The sequence below is a fragment of the Mercurialis annua genome, linkage group LG5, assembly GCF_937616625.2.
Source record: "Mercurialis annua linkage group LG5, ddMerAnnu1.2, whole genome shotgun sequence".
In the NCBI taxonomy this organism is placed as follows: Eukaryota; Viridiplantae; Streptophyta; class Magnoliopsida; order Malpighiales; family Euphorbiaceae; genus Mercurialis; species Mercurialis annua.
Genome location: NC_065574.1, coordinates 19,692,147 through 19,718,943, shown reverse-complemented (window position 1 = coordinate 19,718,943; position 26,797 = coordinate 19,692,147). Strand labels below are relative to the sequence as shown.

General features: G+C 36.1%; 2 protein-coding genes across 2 annotated transcripts; both read right to left on the bottom strand.

Moving 5' to 3' along the window:
- Positions 1-1,181: 1,181 nt before the first annotated feature.
- Positions 1,182-2,972, bottom strand: LOC126681659 (uncharacterized). The gene has a single exon (XM_050377206.1). It carries the CDS (start codon positions 2,970-2,972, stop codon positions 1,182-1,184), a length of 1,791 nt encoding a protein of 596 aa, XP_050233163.1.
- Positions 2,973-18,578: 15,606 nt separating this feature from the next.
- Positions 18,579-21,253, bottom strand: LOC126682705 (membrane-associated progesterone-binding protein 4). The gene is made up of 8 exons (XM_050378453.2): positions 21,059-21,253; positions 20,902-20,978; positions 20,752-20,823; positions 20,636-20,673; positions 20,517-20,560; positions 20,190-20,236; positions 19,204-19,378; positions 18,579-19,054 (listed from the first exon to the last, which is right to left on the bottom strand). The coding sequence occupies exons 1-8, from the start codon at positions 21,164-21,166 to the stop codon at positions 18,887-18,889; spliced, it is 729 nt and encodes a 242-aa protein (XP_050234410.1). The 5' UTR covers positions 21,167-21,253; the 3' UTR covers positions 18,579-18,886.
- Between the last annotated feature and the right edge of the window lie 5,544 nt (positions 21,254-26,797).

Genomic DNA, 26,797 nt, shown 5'->3' with positions numbered 1-26,797 from the left:
AACTCTCATCTGCACAGGGCTAAGGCTTCTCCAGGCACTACTCACTGAGAACTTGCCACTTTGCTTGCCATTCCACTTAACCATATCTGGTTCCTGGTTCTTAACTTTAAAGTTGCTAATCACATAGTTCCATGCATTTTGGGTTTGTTCATCCATTGGATCAGGAAGAACCCATATGTTATTTCTCCAAACATCAGAGACTTTGGCCTTCTTAGGAATATCAGCATCCACTAAGTTAACTTCTGGAAATTTATCTTTAATAGAAGTGCCATTCATCCAGGGATCAAACCAAAATGAGAATGATTTCCCATTACCAAGAACATAGGAGAACAGGTGTTTAACCTTATCTCTAATCATCAGGATTTTTCTCCAAATCCAGGAACAGTCATGAGGTTTCTCTATCCCCCAGAAGCTTAATTTCTTCAGCTTGTTTGCAGACACCCACTTGGCCCACAGGGAAGCTTTCTCAGTAACTAAACCCCAAATATGCTTTACTAAGTCAACAGTGTTCCAAATCATCACTGATTTAATGCCAAGACCATCTGCTTTTTTATCATGACACACATTTTCCCAGTTAAAAAGGCCATGCTTCCTGTTGTTATTACCACTATTCCAGAGGAATTTCCTGCAAATATCTTCCACTCCCTTCACCACAGCTTTAAGTAAAAAAATAGCACACCAGTAACTTTGCATACTCAACAGAACAGAGTTTATTAGCTGCAATCTGCCTGCATAAGAAAGACTCTTAGAGAACCAGCTATTCACTCTATTGTGATTCTTTGAATAAGAGAATTGCAGTGAGCTTTAGACAATCTTGTGGATATCAGGGGAAGGCCCAAATACTTTACTGGTAAGGTACCCTCATTGAACCCAATTATACTAAGGATTTCTGACCTCTTTGCTAAGCTGACACCATTGAAGAAGATGGTGCTTTTGCTGTGATTAGGGGCCAGGCCTGAGATATTTGAGAAAGTCTTCAGGGTGTCATTCACAATCTTTATTGAGTTACTGTCTCCATTAATGAAAATAAACATATCATCAGCAAAGCATAAGTGGTTTAAGTCTATCATCTTACAGCCTTTATGATAGCTGAATCCAGATCCCACTCCTGTATTTCTTTTCATTAACCTAGTGAAGTACTCCATACACATTACAAACAGCAGGGGGGAGACTGGATCCCCTTATCTGAGACCCCTACCTCCAGGGAAGAAACCAGTTATTTCTCCATTAACCATAACAGAAAACATTGAAGATCTAATGCATTCCATGGTTAGCTTAATGAATCTGTCAGGAAATCTGAAACCAATTATAACCTCTTCAATGAAATCCCATTCAAGAGAATCATAAGCCTTCTGGATATCCACTTTAAGAGCACAGTTATTCCCTTTCCCTCTATGGTAGTTCCTTACCACTTCATGGGCCAATAAAATGTTATCAGCTATATTCCTACCTGGGACAAAAGCTGATTGACAAGGATTTATGATTTTATTAAGCACTTTTTTGATTCTTCTAGCTATGATCTTGGAGATTCCCTTGTAAATGACATTACAGCAGGCAATGGGTCTATATTCTCCAATAGTCTCAGGGCAGTCTACCTTGGGGATCAAAGTAATGATAGTTGAGTTTGCTTGCTTAAGCATTTTTCCTGAAGAAAAGAACTCAAGGATAGCATTACTGACTTCTTCTCCCACTATACTCCAGGAATGCTTAAAAAAAGCACTACTAAACCCATCAGGGCCTGGGGCCTTGTCATTGTTAATGGAGAAAATAGCAGACTTTACCTCTTCATCTGACACCTCCATATCCAGAGCAGTTCTATCTATATCATCAAGAACTATGCCCTCTCCAATTAGAGTGTTGTATGCAGGAACTCTATTAGAGTTCTTAGAGCCAATAAAGTCCTCAAAATGCTTAACTATCATCTCTTTTATTTTGTCAGGATCTGTGCAGAAATTACCATCAGGCATCTTGAGAGAAATGATTTTCTTTCTAGACTGCCTTTGTATCAAGCTTCTATGGAAAAACTTAGTATTATGATCACCCAACTTGATCCATAATACTCTAGCTTTTTGTCTAAGGATACTTTCTTCCCAGCTCATGATCCTATGAAGATTAATACTGATTGCTCTTTCCTCATCATGAAGAATCTCATTAAAGGGATCCTTAAGCAACTCAGCTTGAAGATTACTAAGTAACACTCTAGTTTGATTGACTCTCTCTGAGATTCCACTGAAATCCCTTTTATTTAGGCTCCTTAACTCATGTCTGAGAAACTTCAGCTTCTGATACACTTGAAACATTTTAGATCCCATCCTTCTGACATTCCAAGAGTTACTGACAATCTCATGATATCTAGGATGATTGCACCAAATGTTAAAGAATCTGAAAATGCTTCTCCTGTCATTTACTATATTACCAAAGTTAACCACAAGTGGACAATGATCTGAAATACCTGCATTCTCAGCTCTGCAGTAAGAATCCACCCAATTTTCCATCCAAATCTCATTCACAAAGCACCAATCTAACTTCCTCCAAATTCTCTTATCACCTCTTTGGTTATTAAACCAAGTGAACACATGCCCCTGATGTTTTAACTCAATCACATTTGCTTGATCTGACCAATTTTTAAAGTCTAACCCAGCCTGACTGTCTATATCTACACCACCAATTCTATCAGAATTAGACATCACAGCATTAAAGTCACCCATAATAACCCATTTTTCAGTCATATTTTCACTAATTAACCTCAACTTCTCCCAAAGCTCTAATCTCTGCTCAGAGACATAAGAGCCATACACCACAGTGCAATTCAGCTTCATATCACCATTAGACAAGCTACAGTGAATGAATTGATTATGCTTTATCAAAGGATTGATTGACACTATATCCTTGTTATAAAGGATCCAGATCCTTCCCATGCTAGAGACATTGTAATTATGAACAACATCCCAACTAGGTAACTTTTTTTTCATTACATTCTAAATTTTCTCAAAGTTATTACTATTAACCCTAGTTTCCACTAGGCCACAAACAAACAACTTATTATTATTAATCAGATTAACAACCTCTGATTGTTTGAGGGCACTGTTAACCCCTCTGATATTCCAGCAACCTATCATCCAGGTTTTTTTCTTGGTTTAGTAGACCTCAATCTACCCTCACCAATTACACCAGGCATTCCAGACCTCATAATACCCACCTCAATCATATCAGACCTCAATCTCTCATTAGGACTGCTACCAGACTTATTCACACTACTATTATTAACATCATTAATCACTACTTTTTCTCTACCAATCACTAATGCACTATAAGGATTAGGGTATACCTCAATTTCCTGCTACCTGTGTTTTTTGTGTCACTAGGCAGAATCTTGGTAATTTCAGTATCCTTCATTAGAACTCCTTCAGGCTCTTTCTTCTCATTCCCTTTTTTTTCCTCAATTTCCTCTTTTCCATTAGACTTCTGCACCACTCTACAGAATTTCTTAGAATGCCCCATCATCATACATTTCTCACAGAAGAAAGGCTTCCATTCATACACTATTCTTTGCTTGAAACACTTTCCATTTTCATCAATTAAATCAACAGACTCTGGATATAATCCCAGCACATCCATTTCAATCAGAATTCGAGCATAGCCCAATCTTGACTTGCTAATGGTGCACTGATCACAAAACATAGGGGAACCACAGAAACTCCCTATTTTACTGAGAATTTCAGGAGTCCAAAATTCCCAGGGAAGACCAGGGAGTTGAATCCAAATTGGAACTGATTTTATTTCAGAGGGATCCATATTCATTCTAGGGTGCCACTTCTTGAGCAGAAGAGGTTTCTGGTCAAATGTGTATGGCCCTGATCCTAGAACCCTCTTACAATCATCTTCACTCTTAAACTCAAATAAGAACATGGAAGCATTGATTCAAACCACATTAATAAGGCCTAAATTCTCCCATCTATTCTTAACAAAAGCATTAAGTCTTTCAAACTTAGGAAACATACCCAAAATGCAACCAACCAGAGTATTCTTCCATCTACCTTCTTCATTTGCAGTTTCTTTAGAATGGAAACTGACAAATCTTTCACCATCCTTCACTGAGGGAGGAATGTATTTCAATTCACATCCATCACTTCTGATTCTATTATCTGTGAACAGGGAGTTCCAAGTTTTAACTTCTGGAACCCTATCCATGGAATTACTCTCCACATGTGTCTCAATCGGTGCAATCTGGTCTTCAATTACCTTCCCTTCTTTCAATGTGGCTTCATTAACTGCTGCGCTAGGGTTAGATACAAAATCCAAACTCTCATCATTTCCTTGTACAAATCCCAATTGTTCGAGAGAAACATTAGAACAGTGATCTAATTCGAAATTCAATTCATTAGCCTTATCATCTGATTTGATCGGAGCTTGATTCACCGGAGAACTGGCCTTTTTCTGAGGCTTCTTCCTCGCCATTAGAGCAAGAACGTGAGTTTTAGCATAGTAATAACCGTTTTCTAAAACATGCGTTCAGAGAAAGAGAGAGAGAAAAACTTTCGTGAGATATGTTTAGTGACTTTCCGACTTGATCTTGTTTTCCAACATCGTCTACTCCTATCATCATTCCTTATTGAGTGATATGGACACTCAATTAATACGTGTTTCACTACTCACGTAGTCTTTTTGTATTACTACTATCGTCATCCAATTCTAATTGTCGTGATCTTAGGGGTTTAGTTTCATAATCCGTTATCTTCTCTTATCTCGTTATTCCACTTATTGTATAGAAGTTTCTTCTTTTACTACTTAGTACTTGATTCATATTTATTATGAATCAATCCTCTTTCGTTGACAGTTTACGATAACATCTTGTTAACCAATCCTTATTCATAACTTATCATTCTTTTCTTTCCACACTTCCGCTGCGATACTCTGATTAATCATTCATTAATTGTTGACTTTACAATTAGGTTCATACAGTCTCTTATCTATTACTATGCCTAGGTGAAAGTATCTCGATATACTTATCGAGTAACTTCCTATGCTAACAATCCTTAACCCTCTTATTACTGCTTGATTCATAATTATTATGAATCAATTCTCTTTATTCGACCTTTTTGAACAAGTTTTGTTTGTTCGTAGGGTTCACATCCCCTGACATATTTAACTTCTATGTTCGATTTCCTATACTTTTATTAGCTTCTATGTTCTATTTTCTTATTCTAGAGGTACACTAGCTCTTAGCTTATTAGACGTGGTTAATATCACTTTACAAACGTGTAAAGTAACGCTATTGTACTTGTATTCCACATCCAAAATTGCTTTAAAGATTGCTATTCAAATCTCGATACATTTCATGATTCTATACACATATGTCCTTATGTAGGCCTAATAAGATGATCAGTCTTGTTCTATGCCTCTAGGTACAGAGTCATTGTCTGAGCTTACTTACGTTTGAAAACTCATTCGTTCAAAATCACGATACTTTTCATTTTCAAATCATGTCATAATTGTGCGCCGGTGTGATGACTTCTCTCATCACAAGAGTTGCAAAGACACTTTTCTTTTCTTTCAGGCACACAATGTATATGATGCATGTCCTATTAGTGAATGCAATATTAATGTTGTGACGTGTCAATGCGATGTCTTTATGATTTGTGTCCGGGCACAATTATGTCTTTTCAAAACATTTCATTTCATCAAATACATTTCTTTTCACAAAACAAAATTAACATAAGTTTCTATCGACATAAGACTCTGTACAAACTTTTTATTTATAGCGATTAACGCTCTATCATTCACAAACTAAACATACCTATTACATACGAAAAGATGTAACCCTATTCGTCTGTTTCAGGCGTCGTGCTAATTCACGTCCTAAACGTTCTCCTCTGTACTAGATTAGCTGAAGAGGTCCAATCATTATTGAGCTTCTTGTGTTTGGATTCCATAACTTCCACAGCTACTATGTGGTCTATGTTGTAATATTTAACCAAACATCATTATAGAGACAAAACTGTTGGGTATTTCACATGTTTCGTTTTATTCCGTTACACGGAAAGTGGACATTCGCTCTCGTAGTGACCTTGTTATCCACACTTAAAGCATACATCCCTCGCAGCCTGACAGACACCTAAGTGTCTTCTGCCACATTGTGGACATATGGGGTTTGTAAAGCTTGAACTTCATTGCTCAGACTTTATATTAATGGTTCTAGCCCTTTTGGCTGCTTTTCCTTGCCTGCCCTTCTTATGCGTCCGACCATGTCGTCGTTCAGTTTCTTCTCTCACTTGACTAGACGTTTGATGTCCACAATTCAAACGTTCACTTCTTGTCTGATTTGAACGTGAAAGATCAGGAATTTTGTCGAAATGGATGAGTGCCCGTTCCATTTGTTTCGCACTATCCACAAGCTGAACAAAATCTTTATCAGTATGACTCAATAATCCTATAAATTGAGATCCTAATCCATTCACGAATCTTGTATTAATTTGGACCCTATCTATCATTAAATCTGGAGCAAATCTGCTCAGTCGATTAAACTCGGTGACATAATCGTGAACTGATCCATCACCTCGAGATAATGATAATAACTTGTCTCTATTACCTTCAACCAAAGCAAATGGTAGGAAGAATCCTTTAAATCGAGTCACAAACTCTGCCCATGTTATTTGACCTACTATCGGTCTGATTACTTGTCGAAACCAATCCATGGCCGAACCTTTCATTGACATCTCAGTCAACATTATTGTTTATCTTTCATCTGCTTGGAGTTTACGAGCATTCTGCTCAACTTCTTCTAGGAAATCGAGTGCATCACTTGATCCGTCAAATTTCTTAGGGCTTAACTTCGTATAAGCCAATAACAAATCTCTATCTGTGTTTCTCTCTCTTCGCGTTGATAATTTCGTTGTATCAACTGCCCCATCATTAACATATAATTCCGCATATCAGTTACCTCTGCTGCCAGTTGATTAACATCGACATTAGGTGGTTGCGGCACTCCTGGTGCCTGCACATTCCCGACTTGGCCTACTCCAGGTTCTTCTTGATGTCTGCTCCGTCCACGGCCTCTACCTGCCGATTGGATCGGGTCATATTCGCCCGTATTACCTCTGGCCTCCTCACGGGCCTCGTTTACAAGTTGTGCGACTGCACGCGCTTGTGTAGTTCTTTGCTCAGCCATTCTATTCGTATAGAATTCTCGACGTATCCTTTAAAACATAGCATAAATAAACCATCACAAACAAGTTCCCTTTTGGCCTAACTTGGCCACGTGTTTTGAGAGTATTTCGCTCCTTATAGACTTAGTGGAACATTAAAAACATATAGTCGTATGTACATGTTTCATTCCTATGCTACGCATGTCTATAGACATTCTATGTTGATCAAATCCAAAGAAAATCGGTGTCACCTAGATTTTCTTCGGCCATTTTGCGTATTTTAAGTCTCGCAAGCCTTCTGCTAACCATATACTTAACAAAAACTAGCAGCATTCAATCATAAGGCACAATCCTATTCACAACAATCAATCACAAATACACATACGTCTCATATGTCGTATAACTAATTCCAGGTTTACGTACCTGTGAGCATATCACTCTCTTGAGTGATTGCTTTTTACAGCGCGTCACACATCAAATGCGGTTTGGGTCTACTTAGTAGGGGCGGGTTAGTCAATAACGATTTCAGTTCTTCAAATGCGGTTTGGCAATCCTCGTCCCATTCGAATTTTTTCATGTTTCGGAGCTGTTTGAAGAACGGTAGGCATTTTTTGGCTGAGGAAGAAATGAAACATCCCAGCGCCGTGACTCTGCCATTCAACTTCTACACGTCCCTCACACTCTGGGGGGCCTTCATGTCCATCACTGCTTGGATCTTTTCTGGGTTTGCCTCTATTCCTCGCTGGCTAATCAGATAGCCTAGGAATTTCCCTGCCTTTACACCAAAAGTGCATTTCGCTGGGTTGAGTTTCATTCCGAATTTATTCAAAACGTTGAAGGTTTCTTCTAAGTCTCGGGTGTGTTCCTCTGCTGTCAAGCTTTTCACGATTATGTCATCAACATAGGCCTCTACATTCCTCCCTAACTAGTCTTGGAACATGAAGTTGACCAAGCGCTGATAGGTAGCTCCTGCGTTCTTCAGTCCGAATGGCATGACTTTGTAACAGTATGTGCGTCGGTCTGTGACGAACGAAGTTTTCTCTTGATTCTTTTCTTCCATCGGTATTTGGTAATACCCTTGCGCTGCGTCTATGAAGTTATATAGGAGGTAGCAGGCTGTTGATTCTACTAACTGGTCTATGTTGGGGAGCGGGTAGCTATCCTTTGGGCAGGCTTTATTCAAATCCGTGAAATCAACGCACATCCTGTACTTCCCGTTCGTCTTCTTTACTAGGACCACATTTGCCACCCATTCTGGGTAAAAAACTTCGCGGATAAAGCCCGCTGCCTCCAGTACGTTTACCTCGTCTGCAATTATCTTCTGCCTCTCTTCAGTAAATCTCCTCTTCTTCTGGACTTTGGGTATGCTCCCTGGAATCACGTTCAGCTTGTGCGATGCTGCCTTGGGATCGATCCCCACAATCTCCGTTGGCTCAGTGGCAAAAGACTCTACGTTCTTTCACAGTATCTCTGTCACCTCCTAGACTATCTTTTCTGGTACGTCCGTGCCTACCTTGACTGTCTTAGTTTTGGTCAGACGAAGTTCTTTCATGCCGCCCACTGGTTCTGCTCCCTGCGGCTCCTCCTCTTCCACTACTTCCCCTGGGAACGCCTCAATGGTCAAGCTTTCATCTTCTTTTATCGTTACCATGCCACATTCTTTAGCCATTTCCTGGTTTCCTCTGACTACTACTATTCCTGATGACGTTGGCATTTTCAGAGTCAACTGTCTGATGCTGGTCACTGCTCCTGACTGGTATAAGAATGGTCTGCTCAGTATGCTGTTGTATGCCAAGGGGAGGTCTTACGTTAAACTGAGCGTGCATCTTTTTGAATGGCCCTTCATTTTTGTCTCCCAACTCTACATATAAGCTGACTGTCCCCTCCGGATGTATTGGTGCTTCTCCAAGACCTACCAGTGGGACTGAGGACTTCCGCAGGTCTATTGCTGAGCCTTTCATCTCTTTGAATGCTTCCAGGGTTAACAGGTTCACAGAACTGCCTTCATCCACCAGTATTCATTTTAATAGGTGATTTCTGATCACGACCTCTATTACCAGCGCGTCGTTGTGCGGTCCCTTCACGTGATGTCCATTGTCTGGTCCGAATGATACCTCTGGGATTACTTCTCTTTCAATTGCAAACACAGTGGCTGGCCCTCTTCTATTCCTTTTCTTTTTCTGATTGTTGTTGTAGGGCTCTCCTCCTTCTATCACGTGTACTACACCTGCGACCTCTTTTTGCTTCTTGTTCTGCTCTTCTTTCTCTATTGGCTCCCCTTTCCTTTTATCTCCAGGTCTGTCGTTGACAAACTTCTTCAATAGTCCAGATTGAATTAGCTGCTCTATTTCTCTCTTGAGGTCCCAGCACCTGTCTGTGCCGTGGCCGTAGCCTTCATGGAAACGACAGTATTTGCTTTTGTCCCTCTGGATGTCAGGATCCATCTTCCGGGGTGTGTTGAACATCACTCGGTTTTGTTTCATCCAGCTGAGTATGTAGACTGGAGCTTTATTCAGTGGGGTGAAATCATAGGGTCTATGCCCTGCGCCATATCGCTGAGTCCTTGGCCTATCTTCTTCCTTTTTCCCTCGAAATCTGGAATTATCCTGCTTGGTGTGCTCATGTTGTTTTGTCAGGGTCCTTCGGGCTTCGTCCAGTTCCACATATTTATGAGCGATCACCATTAAGTCTTGAAAGGTGGTTGGCTTTTTCATCAGGATCTTGTCTCGGAGTTCTTCAAACTTCGTTCCCATTTTCATCGCTTCGATGGCTGTGTCATGATTCAAGTTTTCGATTTGACCTGCTTCTTTGTTGAATCTTTCTACGAAATTCTTGAGGGTCTCCTGTTCTCCCTGCTTGCACTTCCTCAGATCGCTGGAGCTCTTTTGCATGGGAATATTAGTTCTGAACCTTGCTTTGAATGATGACGCTAAGTCGGAGAAAGAACTTATCGACCCTGCCTTGAGACATGAGTTCCATTTTTGCGCCGATACCTTTAATGTCGTAGGGAACACTCTGTAGAGCATGGGATCAGTCACATCTTGTAGCATCATGATCGTTTTGAACTTCGAGATGTGGCTCTTCGGATCTCCTGTTCCATCAAAAGGCTCAAAAGTTGGTAATTTAAACCTCGAAGGAAACCTTACCGACTGTATCTCTGAGTTTAGTGGGGAGTCTTCGTCCTCTCGCTCGTCCTCTATTCCCTTGCCCTCTTTCTGGTACTTCTTCATGGCGTTCTTGATTTTTTCGTCGATATTACTCCTTTTGTCTGCTCCCTTCCTCCTGTTGGATGAATGGCTTTCCGCATCCTTGCTGTGTTTTCCAGGTATCTTCGTTCCCTTAGATTTATCATCGTCGATTACATGGATTCGGCCACTGTTCCGTGCTGCTGCGTCTGCGACCTTTCCTGGGGCTGTCTTGTCTCCAAGGAGCGGGATCGCCCCCAGTCCTTTGTCTAGTGCGTCCTTCTCCCTCTGAGGTACCGGTTCAGATTGTCCCCTTCTTGGTACGTATCCTCTTCCTTTCTCTTTCGTGACATGGGGATTCTGTCTGCGTCTGGTCTCTACGTCAACTCCCTTACCTTGTTTCTCTGCATACTTTTTTCCTGATCTCTCGCCAGTCCTATCAGGTGGTCCTGGAAGTCATTGATGCTCTTTACTGCCTCATAATAGAGGAGCGGCATAGGCACCCCTTGGGGTACATATAGGGGTATCAGCGTTGTACACATCACTGTTCCTTCCGTGTCTAGAGACGGGAAAGGAATAGGCTGGACGGGTCGCGGATACCCTGGTTGATTAGGTTGGCTCCATGGATAGTAACTTGGATACCACCCTCCTGCTGGTTGCTGGTAGGTCATAGGCGACTGATACTGTGGAGTATAATATCCCCACGGCGAGGTTGTGTTCCTCGGTGGGTGTATGCCATAAACGCTTCTTGTCATAGGTGGTGGTGTGATGTCGTACGCGACTCCAGTGGTTGCTGGTATGGTTCCATTGGAGATCGGAACGGTTATCCTGATTCCTCCATCGGGTACCAGGGGTGGGAGGATCGGACCGCTGCTTACTGGTAAGCCTGCTGTTGTCACGACCACTCCCGGCGGTGGTGGTTCTTCTCTTCCATTCATTCCGTCTTCAAAACCAAGATTAAAACTTATATTAGAAACAAATATCGTTCCCACAGACGGCGCCAAATGATGGTTTTGATGATCGTCCTTGTCATTGTTGTCGCTGAGCTCCCACCTGTCAAGATTAACAAGTTAGAAGGATTCAAGCCGGTGTTGGCTCGAACACCCTCTGATGCCTAAGTCAGTCTCCGATGGGGTCTCAGTGAGAGTAATAATGAGAAGTGAATATGAATGTTATCTGGCTTAGGCTTCCTCTATATATACGTTCCATAGTCTTTGTATCATAGTAGGATTGTTTCTCTGTTGGTTTCAGTTATCTCTTTGTTGAGATTTATCTCTATCCCTGATCTTAAGGGATTTCGGCATTATCTTGATATCTCAGCAGTTATAGCTGCGTACTGGGTCAGGGACCCAAATATATCAGTCTCTGGGTCTATACCCAGGGCCGTTATAGTGAGTCTTGTCCCTTGTTCTGGTCCTTTATCCATCAGGCACTATCAAAATACGCCACTAACGTTTGTAAAAGAATACAAACTAGAGAAAGAACCAACTAAGACTTAGAAGTTTATCAGGCTTGTTGTGGGATGAGTTTCAATGGGTGGAGAAGACTCCCTTTTATAGGCTAAGGAAGTCTCCACCCTTCCACTCCTAAGCAATGTGGGAATTCTACACTATGTAAATAGTTCAACAACTACAAGTCCCTTTTCTAAACAATGTGGGACAAGTCTAAACAGTCCTCACATTCAGTTTCGACGATGGCTGTTACCATTTTCAGTCTGACGACAACTTCATTATCATCGGGATTCCTATTTGTTTCCCATTACTTTCCCATTTCGTTCCACTAATTCGATAAATATAACTAAATCACGAAACTCAGGCGAGCTGCATGGACAATAGAGAAAACGATGTTGATGTGTCCATTCGTTCGATTTGGGTAGAGAAGTAGCATCAACGTAAGAGCGATAAAAAAACAGGATCAAATTCAAGCAGAGATAGTCGAACGTAATTTTGATGTTATTTTATGGTTAAAAAAAAAAGTTCAAAAATGGAAGGAAATCAATTTGTCCAGTATTTTTTCAATAAACTGAGCGACATCCTATTTGTGAGATTATTTATAGTTTTAGTGGTGGTGGTTGTAATTTCCTTAAAAGATAACTAATAATTAATATTAAAATCCTTAACAAAACAAAACAATAAAAAAATTAAAATGATATGGTACCATTTTTCATCTCCAACAATAAATTACACACTATCTTAGAATAAAAAAATCTAAGAAAGACACTTTATTTTTAGAAATAATATGATTTTCTACTTCAACATTGAAAAAGAAAATACTCTCACTTTTTTATGTTTTTAAATGTTTACTCTAAGATCTATTTTAATTATCCTTTAACCTTATCAAGTTATTGTAAATATTCTCTCTGCTTCTGATAGTTATTTTCTTACTTTGTTTCTTTTTTTTCATTGTTCTTCTTCCGCCGCTCCTCCAAATTGGTAATTTTGTCTAATAATAATTTTCTTTTCTTTAAAATTGATCTAGAACTTATTATTTTTATTTTTTATTTCTCTCTCTAAAATATTTCTTCTAACTCATGATTTCAAAAAAATAAATAAAATCAGTTTTGATATGGATGTTTAATATTTATTTCAGTTTGAAATTAATTACAAATGATTATTTCAGTTTCTGATTTAAAAATCTGCATATAAGACAATTTTCTGCAGAAAAAACGGCACTTTGGGTAACATATCAGTTGTAATATCCCGTTTTTTTTATTATGTTTTCGACTTGATTTTGGATTGGTTCAGATTAGTTTTTGCATTGTGACACCATTATTGAGCATTGTTTTGTATCTTGTATGTGTCACATGTGTCATGTAGGTATTCGATGTTGATTTGATTCATTTCCGGGTAATTATGGTAGATGTGTTTGTGCACTTTGCAAATCTGCCATGCATTAGTAAAACGTCCATATCTTCAAATTGCACCGTCGGATCGGGCCGCCGTTCGGATATGTTGTTTCTGAGAGGATATACTGAACTCTGGTCGGTTGGATCGTTATTTGAAGATTTCTACCTCTAAAAATATCTATTATACCATTGGTTTTAATTAGAGACCAAGTAAAGCCCGGAGGAGTCTATAAATAGAGCCCTAATTCGACCTAGGCAGCCTCTATTCACTCCCACAAATCCTAAAACAAATAATTACATAGAAAATACATTATTCCTTCATTCTAACAAGTCCGGGTGTGATTCATTCCGATTTGAAGGTGATTTTTCATCCTACTCGCGAGATCTACGCGATTTCTACGTTGTGTTCTACGTTGGTGGCTGGTGGATCCAATTGATCTCGGTCTAGCCCTTTGAACCTTGGGTTAATACATCATTCTTAATCTTATTCATCATTCTTATGTAATTTTTTTACTCCTAATTGATTTATGGATTCATTGTTGTGTGATTTTGCCTAAGAAGACCTAATATAGGGTTTGATGGATTGAATTGCTGCTATTATTATGTCATGCTTATGCTACTGATCTTGTATGATTAATATGTTGGTTTGGACATATATAAGCTGATCTTACATTATTTGGAAAGCGTTTGGCATGTTTCATCTATGTTAGAGTTTTACTAGCAAATTGTGTATTCTAATCGATTTGGTGGGTTGAATTTACGAAAATGAGATGTTGTGCTTAGCCTAATAATATATATGATATCTTTAATGAATTTTATTTATGAACTGATCTTGATGGTTGTATTATTACTTTGGCATGCTCTCGATTGTTTTAGCCGAAAATTGCGTAGAATGGTGAATTTGGATTGTTTGAGAGTTGTAATCGCATAAATGTTTAAGATGATGTACCTACTGTTATAAGATGATATATATGATGTTTATATGATTTAGGATCAGTGGCTTATTTATTTGGGTTGTCGAATGCATGATTTGGCTTGTTTAACATGTTTAGGCAATTTCTAACGAAATTGCGAGTTGGATTGTTTAAGTGTTGTTGGCATAAGTTTAGATCTGAGTTGGTTTGGTATTTTAAAATTATGCATGATATACTACTGATCTAAATTAGTTTGGGAGTTTCAATCATAAATGTTTTGGTACGTGTTGGCTTAGTTTGCAAACTAGCTAGTTTTACGGTAAAATGCTTTGATTTCGGATTTGATACTTTGTAATTACTTAAGTTCTTAATTAATTTCATATTATTGATTATGGAATGTATGTGAACTGATCTAAGGTGTTTTGGTTTGGCGATTCATGTTTGGTCTCGTTTTGGGCTAAGTGTCATGAATGCTTAATTGGTTTAATTTTGTAAAAAATATGTTAATTGATTCCAAATGTTTTGTTATGGCATGTGTTGTATAAAATGTGATTATTAAGCATGTTAGGGCTATTGTATATTGATTTTTGGCTTATTTGGTTGTGTTCGTCCTTTGGTTATTTTATCGAACACTTTATAATCATGATGTTATACTTGGGGTTTAATGTTTAATTTGAGTTCCCTTGTTTTCTAAATTGAGACTTTGGTTTATATAAATGATGGACTTTAAATGAATTGTTTTATTTTAGTTGGATGTTTGGTTTGAGTTATACTTGGGTCGCCCAATTTGTGAGTATAGGTTTGAGAGTTGTGATAACTCGGCTAGCTCACCACCTTGGTTTAATCTTGTTTTTATAATTTTAACTAAGTTATTGAAATGGTTTTCAAGATTATGTTTTCAAAGTGGGAACTCTCAACTTGACTTGACTATCGTATGAATTTGGTTATGTTGCGTATGTACGATTACTCTACTTTGCCTTATGCTTTGGCTACGGATTAAGTAAGTGTGTGTGCTCTGTGTTTGATGTATGTCTTGGCTTGTTGATGTTTGTGCTATTCCTATGTGGTGTCTAGTACTCTCTAGAGTTAGGACATGTTTTAATTCTGATTTATATTTTTTTAGACTCGTCGACTGTTCGCGCTTTGGAGTCGAACCAGGTTTAGTGCTTACCGAGATTTGTGGGGATTCGCAAGCAGTGAGTTTATATTTACTATATACTGCTTTATTAAGTAAATTGTTATTTTACTATATAAATATTGTATACGCATATTTCGAACTGTTTTATCATTATGCCTTTTAGTTGGAACATGCTACATAATGGGCATTATTAGGACTGCGTGCACACCGGTATTGATCTGGGTAAAGACATAAGTATCGATATTGGATCCATATGTGTGGTTAGGATAACTCGGTTGGAGCTCAGCTCACGGGACTCCCATTGAGGATTAATTGCGGTCGGGGGAAAGTCGTTGGAGCCTAACTCTCGGGAACAGGCCTTTTGGATCAAAGTATACAAATTAGAATATTTTTTGTTTAGAGTTCCAACTATTAATCGTAATGCTTATGTAAAATGTTTTAACCATTTTAAAAGGTTTTTCACTTAATAAATGTAAATAGTGGTATGAACTCATCTTAGTATATTTGACCCTGTTGTTTGCCCCATTTTCCAGGTTTACAATTTTAAGCATTTGGTTGATCTCCGATTTCTTCATTCTTCGGAGGTTCTTTTATTTTAGAATAAATGGTTAAACTATTTTAAATTCTTAGACAGCAGTAGTACTAGATGTCTTATGTTCTTGACTTATATTTTTGTTGGAATGGTCCTACTGTTTTATTTATTTGTCATTGACATGTATACATTGCTTATGGATATTTTATTATATTGTCATATTGTTGGAGTCTCGGAGTTGAGCCAAGCATACTTTGAATATATATTGTTTCTATATACTGCTGGAGTAGGTTGGAGTTTCAGTTGCCCCCGAGCATGTGGTTTTATGCAAGTACATTGTTGTTATCGGTAAATGTATGTTATGAGCAAGGCTAGTTATGGGTTTCGGTACAACCATTTCCATACCCTAGCGCCGGTCACGATTTTTGAAATTGGATCGTGACATCAGTATCATATAACATAATCATATGATAATATTTTATGACAAGGTTATGATAAAGTACATAATGTTATATGATAAGATAATGATAATAGTATGATAAGATTATTATAAAGTACATTATGATAATACTGTGATAATATCTATGATACTGTTATGAAAATATGTTATGAAAATAAGTTATGAAAATAAGTTATGAAAATAAGTATGATAATAGTATGATAAAGTTATGATAAAATATATAAAAGAATATAGAAAGTTTATGATACCGATATGATAATTTTTATGATACCATGGTAAAATTATAAATTTTTAACTACGAAGAGTAAAAACATAAAGTTGGGAAATACATAAGGTATTTTCTTTAATTTTTTCCGTGTTGAGATAGAAAAATACAATTTTTTTTATAGATAAATATGTAAATTTCTCTTTGGCATAACACTAGTCAATACCCACTATAATAGCAGTAGAAGTTTAGTATGTGAAGAATGGTGTTATAATAGCAGTAGCAGTTTCGTATATTACTAGAGAATTTTTCAACCTAAAGAGGTGATCTAGTGCATTGTTGGAAATGCCATAATATGGAGAGAAAATTAAAGAAAAGACTATTTTTTTTTTAAAATAATAGTAAAATGTACCTCAATAAGAAAAAGATAGACAAAATACTTCACCTTTTTAGCACTTTTATTTTTTTACTTGATGGTCTTTTTTTATTATAATGATACTTATTTCTTATTGCTTTTTACTCTAAACATTTTATTTTTACTCTAATATGTGTCTTTTTTTATCAGATTTTCATCTCTCTCTCTTTCTCTATCTTCTTCTTCTTATTCTCCATTTTTTCTTCTTCATTTTCTTCTTTCTCTTCATTAATTTTTCTTCTTCTTTATCACTCTGCCGCTGTTCCTTCAACGATCCGCCATCGCTCCGCCTTCGCTCCACCGTCGATTCGCCGTTCTTTCATATTTAATTTTAGCGATTTATTTCTTAACTCGTGGTAGTTATAACGATTTATTTTAACTCTCAAATCTAAAAAAATTGTTCTTGAATTTTTTTCAGTTTAAAATCTGAAAATCTACATTAAAAACGATTTTATGATAAAAAAAATGATATTCTGCAGAAAAAACGATTTTCTGCAGAAAACAGCGCTTGATTATCATATAGTTATTACTATGATGTTATCATATCATTATCTGAACACTGTAGAGAAAAATAATTTTCTGTCAAGAAAACTGTTTGATTATCATTTAGGTATCATTAACGTTAGCATATCTGTATGATAATTATCATATCAATATCATAACATTATACGATTATGATTATATGATAATAGTGTGATAGATTTATAATAATAGTGTGATACAGTTATGATAATAGATAAATAATATTATGATAACAGTATGATAATAGTATGATAAATTTTATGATAATAATATGATAAGGTTATGATAAAATGTTATGATAGTTATGATAAAATATGTTATGATAATGTTATGATAATATACTGTTATGATAAATTACGTCATGATAATATTATGATAATATTTTATGATATTGTTATGATAAAGTATATTATGATAATATTTATAAAAACAGGTTATGATAATAGTATGATAAAGTACGAAAATAATGATAAGATTATGATAAGGTTATGATAATGTTAATTTGTATAATAAAATTATGATCATGATAAGATTATGATAGTGTTATGATAATGATAATATTATGATAAGGTTGTGATATTATCACGACAATTTTTGAAAATGTTATGATAATGGTATGTTAAGCTTATAAAAAATTAAGATGTGATTATTAAATAAAAAAAATAAATATTTTTTTATACTAAATATATTCATATATTTTATAATTTATTTTTTATAATTAATATACTTTAAGTAATTTAAACAGCTAAAAATTATATTATATTATTTTTTATAAAAATATTATGATAATACAATCATAAAGATACAATATTATTATGAAAAATTAAAGAAAAAAAGAACGGAAAAAAAAGTATATGATGCATGTAAAATATAGAAAAAGAAAAAGATATCAAATACAAGTTTATGATTGTGATAGTTTTTTATGTGTCAAGTGTGTGCTCCTTAAGCACATGGAGAGAGAGAGTTGTTAGTATGTGTCATATTTATATGGAGTAAAATCATAAATTTTTGCTACACGTAGAGTAGAAACATTATGTTCATAAAACCGTGATGTATTTTTATTAAGTTTTCCGTGTTGAGGTAAAATTTATTAATATTTCTTTATTTTTGGTAAATCTATAAATTGCCCTAATATGTACAACTTGCTAGAAAGATCAGATTGCATCCCAATGATATTAGTAATAGGGGCCAAATAACTTAAACTAACAAATTTGAAGTAATGTAAACTATCAATTTTTCTTTCCAAGTAAATCCAACCAATAGATCTCCTATTTACAGAGCAACTTTGTTCCTAGAGGACATGATTGTTCCAATTAGTAAATTAATGAAGTAGTACGCATAATTAGAGTGGAAATGGCAATAACGATAAATTTGAACTAAAATTAAGGACGACCCGACCTGTATCCACCAGCTTCTCTGCTCTGCTTTCCTCTGAGCAATTCTTTTTCACCTTGTATTAACTAAGGACTAGTTGGCAAGACAATTTAGGTTATTCAACTTAAACTACATTCAGCAACGGCTCTGGTCATACTCGGCAAGTCTTGGCAAGAAAATCACATCCTTCATACACTTCTAACCCTGTTTGGCTTAGTTCATCTTTTGTAAAGCAAGCGCAACGTTTACTCATCTTCCCAGTCAACGCAATTTCTAGAGGCCTCTGAATTAACCTTGGGAAGCCAGTCTCGCACCAAACCTGATCAACCATTGAAAAATACAAGGAATTGGGATAGCCATTCTGAGAACCGAATCAGATAAAACATAAATTTAAAGAACATAAACTCACAAATTTTGGATAGCTTTCAAGGCTCAAATTTAAACTCACACATACAGCATAAAACATACCTCTCCACCCTCGTCCTGACTCCACTTTGAATTGCAGCTGGGCAGTTTGGCTTCTTCACTTTTTTGTTTCTCCAAAAGTTGTGCTCCTCTTGCTGCCTTTGCTTCAACCCCTTTCAATGATTTTGTAGGATTTCCTTGCATATCATAGTAACGGCCAACTAGTTTACCAGCATACCTAACAATTAGGAGTTTCAAAAGAGTGAATATGTTGCACTGTCCTCATTCTCTTAAAAACAAAGAAACAAAAATACTTTACAGATAATTGACTTTTTTTCTTTAACTAATACAAAGTTCACATGTCTACATATAATGGCTGGTCCAAGGATTTCAACAAGAATCAGGTGGAAAATGATTCAAACGAAGCTTTTGATTGTATTCAAATACATATGAGCAGTCTAGGTTTTCCCAGAAATCTAGTAGCTGCTATTCGACCACTTAGAGCACAAATTGGTGCCTGCGGATCAAGCACAAATTTGGACATGAGAATACTTGCTTCGACTGGTTGACTACCTTGAACAAAACAATATTTTAGTTAAAAGAAGACGAAAATAGGGCCCAGAATGTCACAGAGGCTTGCTTGACCAGCGCCTCTGCCGTGAGTCACGCACCTCTGTGACAACTCCCGCCTCTTGGCAGTTAAGGCCCCTCAGCCATCGCCTGAGGGGTCTCACGCCTGAGGCGCGCCTTTAATAACTATGCGTATTTGTACTTATTATGTGTCATTTTTTGTTTCTTATTGTCAGTGAAGTGAGCCATACTTATTGTTAATGCTGTTTTAATAATCCCAAAGGCATAAGATATATGTTTAGGGAAGGAGTTTTAATATTTAAACATACTGTCCTTACACAATTTGTTAAAGGGATTCATTCTCAAGAGTTGAGAATATGAATGACGAATACCTTTAGTACAAATTATCCTTAAAGGAGTGCTCAGAATTGCATAAAAATATTAAAAAATAAAACGTCACTAAACAATATAGAACTCACGTATAGCTTTTGAAGTAGAATTCCCGCCATTCAACAACACTCTTTACCTTAAAAAGAGGAACAAGTGAAATGGAAATTTTAGTAATTATCTATAGAAACTAAAACTGAAATAGAACATAATGAAAATCGATGCCATAGAGAACACAAGAACTGGTGTTTTTGTTTGTGTGCATAATCGAAAATGGGGTAAGAAAAAGCACCAAATACAAGAAGCAAACCAAATTCAAAAGGTGGCAATAAGCAGCATCATCTATTTACAGTAATTTGACGAATACCAACTACAATTAATTTATGAAAAGAAATGAATACTTAACTAAAAGATGATACCTCCGTGCTTGACAAGCCTTGCAAAGAATCCGAGAGTCCATCTCCTGCATATTATTAGGCAAACAAAATGAATACACTTATAAACACAATTCAGACGAAGTAACGAAAATAAGAAGTACCCGTAAAGTTTCCTGAAACAAATGCGCGGGAAGCATCTCTAAATGAATCATGAATTGGGTGTCAGTAAATGAGTGTAGACATATATATAGTTAAAAAGAGAAAACAAAGAGAAAACCTTCCAGCAAAATGATTGTAACCCCCTCCACCTCCATAATGAGATTTTCCTTTACTTACATCAAACACAGACCTGCCTCCATCAAAATACACAAATTAGAGCAATTCATTAAAACAAATGAATCAATTAATAATTATAAGAAAATCATACCCAAGTATTCCTAAAAGAATGGGTAAGCTATCATCACTTCCGTTGTATAGAGCAATTTCTTCTGAACTGAACAATCTCTGTTAACCAAACCACAATCTTTCTTAACAAACCTAAAATTACATACCCCATTATCAAATATTTAATTAAAAAAACGAACCTGTTTAGGACTAACTGGAAATCTGGAAGCGATGAACAACGCAATTAAAGTCACCACAACACTGATTACCATTAATAATTTATTCATTTCTTTTCTTTTCTTTATCATTTCAATTGTTGTTCATAAAAAAACTAGCACTCTACAATCTACATACACCCAACCCAACTTTTGACTATGCTTCGCTTAATTCATGAATATGGTTCCATTTGGTTCGGTTTTTAATTGAACCATGGATCACTTTACCCCTCAACTTAGCACAAAATATCAAAAACGTCCAAATTAGCAAAACCGGATCACTTTTATCCCGAATTTGACAAAACCGGCTCAAAAACCTCCATAATGCTGATGTGTCACTAAATTGAGAGCGAGATTTCAATTTTTCAATAATTTACTCTAATTTACTTTAATTAACCTAATCTAATTAAACAATTAATTTAATTAATCTAATTTAACTAAATATTTAATGTAAATTCTAAACAGATAAATTCATCAATTTTTTCTTTTACACACAAAAACCTCCATAATGCTGATGTGTCACTAAATTGAGAGTGAGATTTCAACTTTTAAATAATTTACTCTAATTTACTTTAATTAACCTAATCTAATTAAACAATTAATTTAATTAATCTAATTTAACTAAATATTTAATGTAAATTCTAAACAGATAAATTCATCAATTTTTTCTTTTACACCACTACCACCACCGTCTCTTTTCCTCCACCTCCACAAACCACCGCTCGAAATCCACAAACCACCGCCCAAAAATCTATCGCCGCCTGAAACTGAGGAGTCTCCGTTGAGAGACGAACTCATCTGGATTCGTCTCCAACGGAAACCACAGATCATCTCTGTCAGAGACGACGATGAGACGAGCATGTCGTCTCTGTGAGAGACGACGATGAGCAGCTGCCGAATTCTTCATCTGCAGCTGCTCATCAATTATTAAAAAAAAATTGATTTATTTGTAAAAAGTACAAAAATGTCCTTTTTATTTTAAGTTAATATAAATTTAATATGTAAAGTTCTAAAATTTAAAAAGTTAAATTTTTTTTTTTTAATTGTTATGGATTGATTTGAAATAATTAAAAAAATCAGGATCATTTTAAATCTTTTGCCATGAAAAACCATACTTAACAGAGTAAACACATAGCAAGCAAATGGCCTTGGTTTGAAACCAAAGCTCTGATACCAAGTTTGTCACGACCCATTTTCATGAATCGCGACCGGCGCTAGGGTATGGGTAATGTAGTACCAAAACCCGTAGCTAGCCTTTCAATTAACATATAAACACATAAACCTGCAGAAAACCAATGCTCGGGGGCAACCGAGACTTCAACTTAAATCTAGCAGTTATAATATTCCACAATTAATATAACATGCTTAGCCAATTCCGAGACTAATATAGATTTATCATAAATCAATGTAAGTATTATAATCATGCCAAAGCAATATAACCAGTCGAACCAATCCGACAAAATATACAGTAATAATAAAGACGTCTAATTACTACTGCGGTCTAAGAATAAAACAGTTTTACAGTTCTACTAAAATAAATGGAACCTCCGAAGAAAAGTAAATGCGGAGATCACCAGACTCTCTCAGATCATAACCCTGGGGAAAATTGGGAAAAACAACGGGGTCAGATATACTGAGATGAGTTCATACCACTATCTACATTTATTAAGTGGAAAACCTTTAAAACGTTTAAAGCATTTAATAACAATATTACGAACAATAGTTGGAACCCTAATCCACAATTCTACATAAATAACACAATCCAATAGGTCTGGTCCCGAGAGCTGAGCTACACCGAGTTACCACTGACCACACTTATACCAGAGTCCCGAGAGCCGAGCTACACCGAGTTACTCTACTTGGTCCCGAGAGCTATGCTCACACCGAGTTACCACATTACCATAATTACCTTTTCCAGATCTTTACCGGTGCGCACGCAGTCCTAATGATGCCCATTAGGTAGCACGTTCCAACTAGAAGCCATAATATAAAAACAATTCGAAATATACGTACAGTATATATATTTAATATTAAAATAACAATTTACTTAATAAAGCGGTAAATAGTAAGTACAAACTCACTGCTTGCTAATCCACGTGAAAACCGGCAAGCAACTAATCCTGGTTCGCCTCTGGAGCGCGAACAATAGACGGGTCTAGACAAATAAAATAATTATTAAAAACAGACCCTAACTCTAGAGAGTACTAGACACCACATAGGACTAGCACAATTAACATGTCGGAATAAACAATTCAAAGCACACACAAATAATACTCATTAGGTAATAAAGCCCAATTTAAATAAGTCTATTGAGTTCTCGCTTAAAATCCAATTTATAAATATTATTTAATAACTTTAAATAATAAATAATTTCCAAATAGTGGGTTAGCCGAGTTACCAATAACTACCAAGCTAACCTCACTGGTCGGGTGACCCAAGTCAAACCCGACTCAAAACAATTATCAAATATAAACCCAAGTTTATATTTATAAAATAAATTCGCAAAATAAAAATCCATTTTAAAAGCGGAACTCAATAACTTCACTTCTAAGTAACCCAAGTTACAAATCAAAAACTTAATCATTTTAAGTTAATAAAAGTTTAGGGACTAAATTGTACTTTTGCCAATTAGGGACTAAATTGTACTTTTGCCAATTAGGGACTAAATTGCACTTTAGTCAATTTGACATCCGAAATCAAATTAATTGCTTTTCTTTATAATTAAAAACCAACTATAAAGTTATTAACCAAAAATCCACTTAATTAAGTTATAAAATAAGTTTAGGGGCTAAATTGTAATTTAGCCAATTACATGCTAAATTTATAATCTTAATTAAATAGAATTTCCCGAGTAATTATATTAACTAACTTTATAATTTATTATCGTTTTAAATATTTAAATTGTAAATCAAAATAAAATCTAAGTTATTAGGTAAAGTTAAACTTAGAGGATTTAAGTGACTTAAGTAAAAGACTTTGGTGACTAAAAAGGGAAATCAACCATCTTCTCCAATTTAAACCCAATAACCCCGCCACCCTGTTCCTTAATTTGCCGAAATCAACAATGAACCACTCAAGGATTCAAGGCTCCCTAATTCTTCCCATCAATCAACAACATCAATAACAACTTGCTAAAGATCACAAACAAACATCACACCAATCGAAACTTAAGGTTTATTACCGAGAATAATTATGAACGACGAACAACGTTCGGATCAACGGGACAACCATTAAACTGGATCTAATCCGTAACAACTAATCATACAAAGGTTTATCAACATGAATGAAACAGTAACGTGGCTAAAGAAACATGAAAGGGGTCGGCAGAATTCATCCCCAATACTAACAGTTAACACATTTCAAAAACGAACACCGTACGGCGAATGGAAACGAGGTCGACGGCGTACCGTTCAGCGAAATTGAGGTAGGGAAACGTAGATACGTGAGTCTAGATCGTCTGGAATCAAACGGTTCTGATTTCGATTAAGAAACGAGCAAGAACGAATCAGAAAACCGAAGGACGTTTCAAGAGAAAACTGAAATCAAGTGAATCAAGGGTACTTACTGAACAGCGATCTTTGGTGGATGATTACGGCTTCGTTTCTCAGCGAAAGAACAAACGAAAAACGTCTCGGGCTACCTTGCAGCGTGATCTAGGTTTTCTATGAAGAAATCGACTTAAAATAACGTAGGGAAGTGAGCCGTAAATGAGATCGAAAAGGGCCACACGGAAGGGTCCATGGGCTGGTATGATTCCCGAACGGGAATGGCCTTTCAGGCCATTATTCCCGTTCGGGAATGCCTGGTCTCGAACGAGACCAGGCCAAACAATGTGATTCCCGTTCGGGAATTTCAATTCCCGAACGGGAAAGGCTGAAAAACTATTTTTTTTTTTATTTTTTTGATTTAAAAAAATATAATTGGTTAAACCAATAAATCACACCCAAACCAAACAACTCGAACCAAGCCACTAATATCGAAATTACTTCAAAACGACCGGGAAAAATGATGGAATTTAAATGTAATAAAATGCAAAATTTTACGGGGTATTACATTCTCCCCAACTAATTAAAAATTCGTCCTCGAATTTAAATAAAACTATCGACAAACCACATAACATAAAGTTACACATCCAGTTAAACAAAATGTACAAAGCCGATAAGAAAACACATCCACAAGATACCTATCGTAAATTAGGACAACAAAATATAACGAAACTGCACACGACCTCTGTCATTAAATAACAGATCAAAACCAAGAAACCAATCCACTGTCGTTGATGGTATTCCATGTCCAACGGCATACGCACGCGCGTAAGCAAAATTTAACAGGTTGACCCTCAACACACTTCAAAACCTTCAGTTGCAAAACTGGACACACTCAAAGGTCACCAAAGTACTAACACAACTTCCACTAGGCATAACGATAACATAACTCTAGGGCAGTTCAACTAAGATACAACAAGCTCTACTACCCAACCCTCGGCTAATATACTAGGATAATTAAGATCCAATCTCCAATCGCATAACCGACACTGGCTCGCAATAAGCGATCACAACACACTTATGCACCAAATCCTGTTTCTAGCAGAAGATGCTCCAACTCATAATAACACAATTTATTCAACTGAGAGTCACCATTTCTATACCGGAGTGGTTTCCAAAACCAGCTCGAAACTCATCTATTAAAAAATCTTCAATATCAAAACATGGTTAAGCGTTAAGCTCAACTATAGCTCTACAACTCCAAACTCTTTTGCCTTAAACAAAACAATAACATTGCAATATAGTTGATAAAATCTATCGTTCCTAAACCCTTACTTCCTTTTACTTAGCATCTCTACTTCAAAATGACCGATAACAAACCCAATAACTTCAGAAAATATTTCGGTTCCAAAACAAACATGATAATAATCATCAAATCCTAACGATTGGTACCAGCTCGATAATACTATTAACTTGTGAATCCACAACACAAAAACTCATAACGCAATTCAAAGAAAAGAGAACATCTCTCACGAATACAAAATAAATTTTCTATATCAATTATAAACAATATCCATCACAATGATTCTTCCAGTCACTCAGAAACATAACGCCATGACTACTCTGCACATAGACTGCATCTGACAACATAAAATTTGTCACCCTTACCAAGGGTTCAACAAATGACCCAACGATATCCATTATTACGATAATACCCTCTATAACAAAATCAATCAACCTATTTTAGTTGTCGAACCTATTAACCGCGATTTCGATATTTAAATCAACTACCTCATATAACAAAATCGAATTCAAATCCTCAAAATTATTCAATCAATTGACTACAGCCTCGTATACAACGAGAGATCAATACGATCAGATTGTTAGTTATGCTCAAAACCAACTCCTGTGGGTATAAAATCTTTTAATATCAAATATTTTACACACAAAAGAATTTCCACTTTGATTAAAAGACTCTACGTCTTACACCTCCTTTTCATTCGAAATCAAAATACCCTTACCGTTGAAAAACCATCGGTTTTGCAAACCCTTGAAAAATTTTAAGACCTCCACATTTAAATCCAAAATTTCCTCTTACTTTCCAATACATTTGCAAATCTATAAAACAGTTCAATTGACAAAAATTTATGTTCTTTTTAATTCAAACTTGCTAATACACTTTTTAAATAATTTATACAAAAAAAAAAAAATAACTGTGGCAGAATTTTCCGTATTCAAA

Bases quoted from the DNA above. Each gene is read 5' to 3' on its own strand.
- LOC126681659 (XM_050377206.1), bottom strand. From the start codon at position 2,972: ATGAAAAAAAAGTTACCTAGTTGGGATGTTGTTCATAATTACAATGTC.
- LOC126682705 (XM_050378453.2), bottom strand. From the start codon at position 21,166: ATGATAAAGAAAAGAAAAGAAATGAATAAATTATTAATGGTAATCAGT. The intron at 20,824-20,901 runs GTATGATTTTCT...TGATGGAGGCAG, and splicing joins ATTCTTTTAGGAATACTTGG to GTCTGTGTTTGATGTAAGTA. The intron at 20,674-20,751 runs GTTTTCTCTTTG...TGATTCATTTAG, and splicing joins TACAATCATTTTGCTGGAAG to AGATGCTTCCCGCGCATTTG.